At 61.9% G+C, this 9,163-nt stretch overlaps 1 protein-coding gene across 6 annotated transcripts; it reads left to right on the top strand.

The window, feature by feature from the left end:
• The first annotated feature begins 433 nt into the window (after window positions 1–433).
• Window positions 434–9,049, top strand: HDAC8 (histone deacetylase 8). 6 transcript variants are annotated; one of them, XR_006416861.1, is made up of 11 exons: window positions 434–547; window positions 1,160–1,212; window positions 2,019–2,149; window positions 2,318–2,459; window positions 3,140–3,252; window positions 4,085–4,160; window positions 5,395–5,506; window positions 6,244–6,416; window positions 6,808–6,902; window positions 7,911–8,016; window positions 8,554–9,049. XR_006416861.1 is itself a non-coding variant. In XM_044452668.1 (11 exons), exons 1-11 carry the CDS (start codon window positions 464–466, stop codon window positions 8,574–8,576), a joined length of 1,107 nt encoding a protein of 368 aa, XP_044308603.1. In that variant the 5' UTR covers window positions 434–463; the 3' UTR covers window positions 8,577–9,049. The 6 variants fall into 6 exon arrangements, 4 of the variants coding, with proteins under 4 accessions (XP_044308603.1, XP_044308605.1, XP_044308602.1 ...); XM_044452668.1 differs by having other exon boundaries at window positions 4,085–4,162; window positions 5,398–5,506; XR_006416862.1 differs by lacking the exon at window positions 6,808–6,902 and having other exon boundaries at window positions 4,085–4,162; window positions 5,398–5,506.
• The last annotated feature ends 114 nt before the right edge of the window (window positions 9,050–9,163 follow it).

Below are 9,163 nucleotides of genomic sequence, written 5' to 3'. Positions count from 1 at the left end.
CTGCTTGCAACGGCGCCAGGCACGCGCGAGCAGCCCGGCCGGGTCCCCGCAGGCCCATCCAGTCCCGCGCTCCACGCACGGGGGCAAACCGGCCGCCCCCGGCGCCCCTCCCGCCGGCGGGGTGCGAGGCCTCCGCAGCCGCTGCTCGCCCGCGTTCGTCCTCGGCGGCTGCGGGCGCCACGGCACCCTCCGCGTGGTTCTGAGGCGAGCCGTTCCCGGCGAGGGCCCTGGCCCGCTCGTGCGGCTTCCGTGCAGGGACCCTCTGCACATGCTCAGGGGCTCCGTTCTCTGCGCCACCCCCAAACACTTCCGGGGGGGAGTGGAGCCGTCCTCTCGCTTGCTCGCTGACGGAAGAACTACGCCTCCCGGCAGGCCGCGCGGCAGGAAGTCCGTCCGCGGAGGGGCCCGGGCGGCAACGGGCGCTGCACTCGCCGGACCGCTGCGGCTCACCCCCGGAGCGCCCATGGCCCAGCCGCCGCCGCCGGTCTACGTGTACAGCGCCGAGTACGTGGCGCGGTGCGACGCCCTCTGCAAAGTGCCGCGACGGGTGTGTGGCCGGGCCGGGGGGCCGAGGTCGCTGCCGCCCGCGCTCCGCCGCGAGCTGGACGGGCCGCCGGCGGAGAGGGGCCGGCGGGGCGGAGGGGCTGCTCCGCGGTGGCCCCGCGCCTTTCCCCGGCCGCCCCTCTGCTGTGCTCGGCCCCGCGCCCCCAGCCGCGCTCTTCGCCCAGTCCCTTCTTGCGGGGCGCCCGGGGGCCGCCTCGTGAAGCCAGGCTGCCGGCGGCGGCGCCCGTGCTGGCCCTGGAGCGCCCACGCCAGGCCGGGCGCCCTGCGGAGCTGCGGGGCGGCGGGCGAGGGCGGGGGGGCGGGGGGGGCCCTGGCCGGGCGGGCCTCGTTCTGGGCGGGCGAGAGCGCGCGCAGGTGGAAGTGGCCAGAGGGGCGGGCGGGCGGGCGGCGAGGCGCATTGCGGGGAGCTCCGGATGAGCAAACGGGAGCGAATTTGTGCTCAGGGTGGGCCTTTCCACGGAGCGAGTGCTCTGGAGCCGGCCGCACCCCCGATTCGGGATGGGCCCGCTGCCCAAAGAGGGTGACTCCCCCAAAGCGGCTGAAGCCGATGGTGCCGCACTCATGTTCTCTTCCTGTGCTGCTCTCTCTGCTGCAGGCAAGCATGGTGCATTCGCTGATCACGGCCTACTCGCTGCTGGACCATATGAGGTAGGCAGAAGGGGCACCGTGGGAGTCTGTGAGCTCCAGAGGGTCGGCTGCTGTGCGCCCATTCCTCTGGAGCTTTGCCCAAGGCTGCCGGAGCTTTCTGCTTACTCCCAGGGAGTTCTGGGGGCAGCGTTTACATGTAGCTCATGCACTTTGTGCTAAGAGAAGGCCTACTTCTCTTTCCAGCAGCATAAGGACTGTCATGTTTCTCTTTACTTCTCAGCCTGCCCAGCATCTTGAACGACCGTTGCTTCCTCTCTCCCAAATCCAAGGCATAACCTGATACCTGTGATGCCTAGTTCTTTCAGCCTGCAGTCTCCATTTTGAGGCTGATCTTTAGTTTTCATGGTCACAACAGACCAAGCTCTGGGACTTTTCCATTTCTCTCTCTGGCCTGAGCAAGAGTTCTGGAGAACTCAAAAGCTTGCACACTCTTTTGTGCCAGTTTGGTTGGCCCAGAATGGATTCTGGATTTTCCTCCCCTCTCAGACCAGTTCAGATAGCTTCTTGTGTTACATACTGTCTTCAAAGCCTCCTCTTTCTTCAGAACTGCTTTCAGCAGAAGCGTGTCGACATTCTTGCCATTAGAAGTCAAGGCAGGGAGGCTTCGTTTGCGTGCAGGGGATGCTTGCACCGTGTCCCTGTGTGATCCAGCGCAGGCACAGCGAGAGCTGCAGTTCCTGCCCCAGGATCTGCCGTGCACTGTTTGCCCTCACTGGGAAACCTGCTCTCTCCTCCTCACGGTGTTTGTGACATTGTGCTCCCTGCATGGGCTGATCCCGACCCAGCCCTGTTCTTGGCCTTCCCAGGGTGGTAAAGCCCAAAGTGGCTTCCATGGAGGAGATGGCGAGCTTCCACACGGACGCCTACTTGCAGCATCTGCAGAAAGTCAGCAGCGACGGCGATGACGACCACCCAGAATCTGCAGAATACGGGCTAGGTGAGCCGACTGCAACTTGGGCTTTTTTTGAGGGAGACCCACACTGAATGCACAGCCCGTGGAGAGCCTGCAAGTGCAGGGAGCGGAGATGGGCTCCTGGCACGAGAGGACCCCCCCACCAGCATCCGGGCCTCCTCCTTGCGCCTCTACAGCCCATGCTCTTTCTAGGTTACGACTGCCCGGCCACGGAAGGGATCTTCGACTACGCCGCTGCCGTCGGAGGGGCCACCATCACGGCGGCCCAGTCCCTGGTGGAGGGAGAATGCAGAGTGGCCATCAACTGGCCCGGGGGCTGGCACCACGCAAAGAAGTAAGGAGGCCGCGGCCCTGCCCGGCACCTGCCGCATCCCGCCTCCTCCGTCACCGCCCCCTTCGCCTGTGCAGGGAAGGAGACCCAGCTGCAGTGACAGGGAGGCCGCAGGAGTGTTTGCCAGGGGGCCCTGGGGCACGCAAGGGGGGTGTGCAGGGCTTGCCCGCCGCAGGCGTGACTGGGCCCTTTGGCCCAGGTGACCTGTGTGTGAACTCCAGCAGGCGGGCAGGGGCAGCCTTTCCACACCCTCAGGTGCTGGCTTGTGACGGGCTTGTTCTTCTAACCTGCTTGAAAGCAGCAGCTCAGGCCTGGGGGCTGGATCCCTCCCTCCCAGGGTTCCCCCGGGGGCCCGCTTCCTTTTCCCCAGTGGTTCCCCAGCCTTCTCACAACACCCCAGCCTCCAGTTCCAGAAGGCTTGAAACGCCTCTCCAAAGGCTTCACGAGCGACCTTCTGCCGAGATTGGCTGGCCTCTTGGCACTGCCTCTTCTCCGAAAGGAAAGGTGGCCCTTGGGAGCAAGACGGCTTCCTCTCCCACCTGCTTCTTTACAAAATCTGCCTTCTCTCCACTGGAAGCGGTGCAGGGCTTGGCACTTTTGGCAAACCGCGGGCTCACTGACAGCGTAGTCTTCACTTGGCCGCTTCCCAAGCGCCACGCTTGACCAGGAGTCCTTATTTACAGAGACGAAGCTTCTGGCTTCTGCTACGTGAACGACGCGGTCCTGGGCATTCTGCAGCTGCGACGGAAGTTTGACCGTGTCCTCTACGTTGACTTGGACCTGCACCACGGGGATGGTAAGAAGCCCTGCACACACGGGAGCACGCCGTGCCTTGCGGTGGCTGCAGCCATCAGTCCTCCCAGAGTGGAGCCGCTCGCGGCCTTGGACCAGGGGGGCTTCCTGTGCTGCCTCGCCGTGGCTCTGGCGAGTCTCTGGGCTGCAGCTGCGCAGGGCATGTGCCTAAGCCTCGGGGCAGGCCCTGCAGCTGCGGGACGGCGGCGAGGCGTTGCCTGGCGCCCTGGGATGGGAGGTGACGGCAGCAGCCGCTCTCCCGGCCCTCACGGCTCTTCGCTGCCAGTTCACGCAGTTCTTGCTGTTTCGCGGGGACACAAGGTTGCCCTCCCCAGCCTCGCGTTGCCTCTGATTCGGGCCAGGCTTCAGGCTGGCTTCCTCTTGGCCAGAGGACAGAGGCCTGCATTGGTTCCACTCAGCTCCCTTCCTGGCTTTTGGCATGAATGTCACACCGGGAGTTGGCGGCCTTCAGGCGTGTGGGGCCTATGCCGGCTTCCTCCACCGCAGATCCCGAGATTCACCATGCAGAGCCACGTGCAAAGTGGTGGCTTAGAAAACGGGGGGGCATGAAAGGCAGCACTGATTGCCCCCCTACCTGGAACTTGTGTGCAGGCAGTAACTGCCCTCGTCTCCCCTTGGTCCCCCCCCACAAGTTTTCTTTGCTTCGGTCGGCTGTTTGTGGGCAGAAAAATTGCAACTTTTAAGTAATTTGGAGACTGACTCTACTGGAAATCACCCAGCGCTCCTGGCAGATCCTGATCCTGGCTTCCATGCGTGGCTAATGCCAGTGGGGTATACAGTGAAGCCTTTGTCTCTTCCTCTTGTGCCATCCTCAGGTGTAGAAGACGCCTTCAGCTTCACCTCCAAAGTCATGACCGTGTCTCTGCATAAGTTTTCACCAGGGTTTTTTCCAGGCAAGTTGTCAGTTTACAGAGTTGAATTCTGCTCACGTTAGGTCTAGTCATGGTTTCTGGTGTCACCACTGACCAGTTTCCTTTCCCACCAAGTCTCTGAACTCCTCTTCTCCATGCAAGCAAGGAAGCGAGGCCAGGAGCCCCTAGAGCAGAGATGGGCAGTTTGTGGCCAGTCAGGTGCTTTGGCCTGCAAGTCCCATGATCCTTACAGTTTGCTGTACTAGCTGGGGCTTATGGGAGTTGTAGGCCAAATGCTCTGGGTGGGGGACACAAATTGCCCACACATTCCCAGGAGCTTTGGTGGCGTTCTTGTTACTTTCCTTCTGGCAGTGACTGCCGGAGGCTTCCTCTTCCTCCCTGAAGGGGCAGTAGGAGCCGTGGGCCTCTTCGTTTGATTCCGTGTTCTCCCATGGATCACGTGTCCCTCTTGGGTTTCCCCTGTAGTCCTTTGGAAATGGGTGTGTGGGAGCAGCGGAGGGGCAGAGTGCACAAAAGGAATGGTTTAGTGGCCCAGTGTGTTTGTAAATCATTCTTCCTAAGGAAGAGAACAAATTAACATTAACACTATGTATTAATGCAATATAATTGATACTAAAATGTAGGTAAAAGTTACCTACAGCATTTATTAAATGCATGTATTATTAAAAAGGAAAGAGGCAATTGATTTTGTGGCCTTTTCCCTTTTTAATCACATAGTAATTCCTGCAGAGGTTTTAGTGCCAATGACATGATGCCGTTGCTTAATTTCCCCCGAGGAGGAACATCGTCAAAGTGCGCTGGATCGTCATTTCGATGGGCCCTTTCCCCTTTCTCCCACCTCAGTGTAATGCGCACACCTTGTGCTGCAAATATTTGAAGACTTGGTTGACTTGGCCGGATTGGTCCAGGGGAGGAGCGGCCCTGTGGCCCTCGGCTGTTCTGCGCAGGATGGCCGTGCCCTCCAGACTCTGGGGCGGGGTGGGGGGGCACCCCCCCACCTTGCACCTGAGAGGGGTCAGCCGGCAAGGGGCTGTGCTGACGCGAGGTGGACGCCGGGTGCGGTGGGCGCTTGGCCGTGTCTGCTGGATGCCCGGGCGCACCTCCTGTGCTGGGGCCTGTTCCACAGGCCTCGGGGCAGGCCTGGCCAGGCCTGGGCCGCTGACGGGCGAGCCGCAGTGGCGCTCCCGGGGCCCCGCAGGCCATGAAGCACCCTCCCTGCCTGGGGGCTGCAATGTTCTCTTTTGCCTCCTGCTCAGGGACAGGAGATGTGACAGACGTGGGACTGGGGAAAGGACGCTACTACAGTGTCAATGTGCCTATCCAGGATGGCATTCAGGACGAGAAATACTTCCAGATCTGCGAGACGTAAGGCCTGCTGCTGCGGCTGGCTCTGAGCAAAGCCCCGCCTCTGGGGGGGGAGGTTGTGCTGCTCCGGCTTTCCCTCTTCTGCCGTCTCCAGAGAAGCTGGCCGAGCCGGGCAGCACCGGACTGGGGGCCTCCTCGGTCAGCCTTCTTTTCTCACAGCAGCCAACCAGAGGGCGGCCCGGAGGTGGGGCTGCCTGCAGGGGCACAGGGCCCACAGGCAGTGCAGCCAGTCCACGGCCTCCTTCCCCGTCCCCACTGGGCCTGCCGCCTCCTCTGCTTGCTCGGGCTCACCCACTGCCCCATGGGCAGCAGCCAGCTGGGCTCCATGGGCTTTGACGGCGCCATTTCCCCAGGCTAGCCTCTAGAACATGGCCAGCCGTCCGGGGGGACGGGGCTGCAGTGCACAGCGGCCCCTTGCCTCCCCGCTGGCCTCTGGGCATCCAGGGGGCTTTTTGCTGCAGCCACTTCGCTCTGGAGTTGAGGCTCAAGTGGCAGAGGCCCTTGGCCCTCCAGGGCAGGGCCTGCGAGCGGGCGGGGTGTCCCCGCACCCTGCCCAGGCGTCCCTTGCTCTGGATGGAGCCCAAGCCCTTCCGGCGGTGGCAGCTCCGGCGCTGGCTGGGCCGAGGAGAGGAAGGCCCGGGCAGGGGCCGAGGGGCCGTGGCAGCTCTGCGCCACGCAGCGTCCTGGTGCGCTGCTCTGCCGCAAGGGGGCTTCCCTTCCCCGCACTGTCCCGGCAGGGTGCTCAAGGAGATCTACGCGGCATTCAGCCCCGATGCCATCGTGCTGCAGCTGGGAGCCGACACGATCGCCGGCGACCCCATGTGCTCCTTCAACATGACCCCCGAGGGGATTGGCAAGTGCCTGAGCTACGTGCTACAGTGGCAGCTGCCGACACTCATCCTCGGAGGAGGTGAGCGAGCGAGAGTGGAGGGGCTGAGAGCGCCGGGGGGGTCGCGGAGGCCTCTGCCGCGAGGGCATGGGAAGTCCACTTCTGTGGGCCCCACTCCAACCCAGAGGGCTTCTGGATGGAGGGCTCCAAGTGCCAGCAGTGGGCGGCCACGATGCGCTGCTCCTTCTCTGGGGGTGGAAGAAGGGGCGGGAAAGTTCAGGAGGGCTGGAGGGGGGGAGGAAACAGTGTCGGTCCCCTCAAAAGTCCAATTTGCTGTTTAGTTGTGGATGCTGCAAAAATGCCTTTCGGGTGACCCAGAGAGGGCTTTGCTTGCAAAGTTCCCCCTAGTCCCTCTCCGTTTCCTTCTCTCTCTCTTCTTCTCAACCCGGTGCTTGTTGGCGCCTGGCGACAGGGGGCTACCATCTTGCCAACACGGCTCGTTGTTGGACATACTTGACTGGCATCATTCTAGGGAGAACTTTGTCCTCTGAGATTCCAGATCATGAGGTAAGGCTCCAGGAGGCCTTTCTGTGAGCCCGGTCCGTTTGGCCTGGCTGGCTAGTCCCACGTTGCCGAGAGAGCTTGGCGAGCGGCTCCGCTTGTTCTCCCTGCTCCTGAGGCAGACTGCCTCTTCTGGGACAGTCCTCCTCCGATTGCAAAGAATGAGGAGTGTGAGGAATGGAGCCAGCTCGTTGCAGAAGCAAAGGCAGAGATGCTTTCTGAGCAGGCGCCCTGCCTGCTTGATGCTGTGCAGTAGTGGGAACGCCTGGCCTGGCTTCACCGTGCTTGTGCTCTCACTTTGCTAGGCAGTCTGTCTCCCTCCCTTTTCTCCCTTGGCCCCTCAGTCTTTAATAGGGGGGTAATAATTCTGGGATACCTTACCGGAATTTTTTGGTGACGATCAAGGCACTCCACCTGAAATGCTTTGAGCCACTCCAAAGCCATCTCAGAATGCTAAGCCTGTCCATCGACCAAACTAAATGTGCCCCCTGGTTTCACGTGCCCATTCAGTGCTGTCATCCGCATCCTCCCCATCTCGTCGTGCAGTTCCTCCCTCGAGCACTGAATACTGGAGCGAAAGTTCAGGACAGTTCTTCCCCCATAATTGCCTGCATGCTCCACACCCCCCTTCCCAAAGTGGAGAGGAAAATTCGGGAGGCGTGGTCTGCCCTGAAGGTTCAGGCATTAGGCTGGCCCAAGCGGAGGCAGGAAGCTGAACCAACCGTTGCTCGCTTGAGCCTCAGTCTGTGCCAGGCACATCCCTCCCCAGCCTCGCGCAACTGTCCTGGGGGGCAGGGCCTGTGCGACAGCTGGGGCTCCCCAGCGGCAAAAGCCCCAGGGAGTTGCTTCTTTCCCAGGGTGCGGGGAGAGTAATTTGTCTGAGGAACCAGCCGCTTACTTGCAGCAGGGGGCAGGTGGGGGGCCCAGGGTGCTGGAGCAACTCCCCCTGCCCCAAGACCTCCACGTGTGACTTGGCCCTCTCTTGCCTGGAGCTTGTCCTTCCCCTCTTTGCAGTTCTTTACACACTATGGCCCTGACTATGTCCTGGAAATCACCCCAAGCTGCCGGCCAGACCGCAATGAGCCCCAGAGAATCCAGGAGATCCTCCGCCACGTGAAGGGTGAGTCCTCTGACCGCCCCCCCAGCCCAGCCCACCTTGCAGAAAGGGCGCCAGAGGCCGAGAATCTCTCCAGGCTGCTGCTGCTGCTTCCCCAGCTACGAGGAGAAGCGGCATGAGGCTGCTCCTCACATCCCTCACCCGGAAAAGCTGCGGAGGAGCTTCCCTCCAAGTGCCAGGCATCTCCTGGCAAGCAGTCGCACGTCGGTGCCCCCGCAGCCATGTGCATCCTCGCCAGCATGTGCCCCGGAGGCCTCGGGAGCGTCCACCGTGGTGCGTGCGCAGTGGCCGGAAGCCCTGCTTGGCGTGTGCTGCCTTGTGCTCCCTTCTTTTGTGGTTCCATATGTTGCAAGCTACCCTGAGAGTTTTCTTGGCTGAGGGGCAGGATAGCGAGCAAGTGAGCGAGCGAGCAACCAAGCCAAGGAGGAAGGCTGCTGCCGCCGCTCCTGGTCACACACTGGGCAGAGGCTGAGCAGGTGAAGCTCCCCTCCGCCTGCGCGGGGAGGCAGCGGGCTTCTGTGACAGTCGCTCTCTTGACAGGGAACCTGAAGTACGTGGTGTAGGAGGGGAGGACTGCTCAGTTGTTTGACCCACCTGACCTCCCCGGGACAGAGCTGTCAGTTGCCGCTGGGATTCCGGAAGAGAACCGCTCAGGACCTCTCACGGCGTTGCCAGCCCAGCTGCCCCCCCCCCGGTGACCCCCGAGTCTGCCGACCAGCCCACTCCCAGCATTGCCTCCCACCCACTTTTCTAACAGGCCGATCCATGGGCTGGGAGGGAGGCCGGATTTGGCACAGCATCACTAGCAAGGAGAGAGCATTTCCTGTTGCTACATCGGTGCTTTGGTTTTCTAGCTGTTTGGTTACTTGTGGGGACCATGGTGACAGCTCTCACCCAGTGGACAGAAGGCCATGAGCACCCTGGACACTGGGGGGGGAGGGGCAGAGGGCACCTTTTTGTACTGGTTGAAACCACATCTGGAGGAACATTGCCCGTGAAAACTGTTTGCCTTGCAAATAAAGTCTTTGATATATTTGCTGCTTGGTTCTGCATGTGGTCCTTGGCCATCTCCCACTGCTCGTCTCGATGTTACTGGCCTGGCTTGATTCAGTTCTGCCTTTTCCCCGGAGCTCTTCTGCTCTCGCTGCAG

Source organism: Varanus komodoensis, unplaced genomic scaffold (genome assembly GCF_004798865.1).
Source record: "Varanus komodoensis strain SLA01 unplaced genomic scaffold, ASM479886v1 scaffold74, whole genome shotgun sequence".
NCBI lineage: Eukaryota > Metazoa > Chordata > Lepidosauria > Squamata > Varanidae > Varanus > Varanus komodoensis.
The sequence above is the reverse complement of the archived record's forward strand: the minus strand, read 5'-3'. Positions and strand labels throughout refer to the sequence as shown.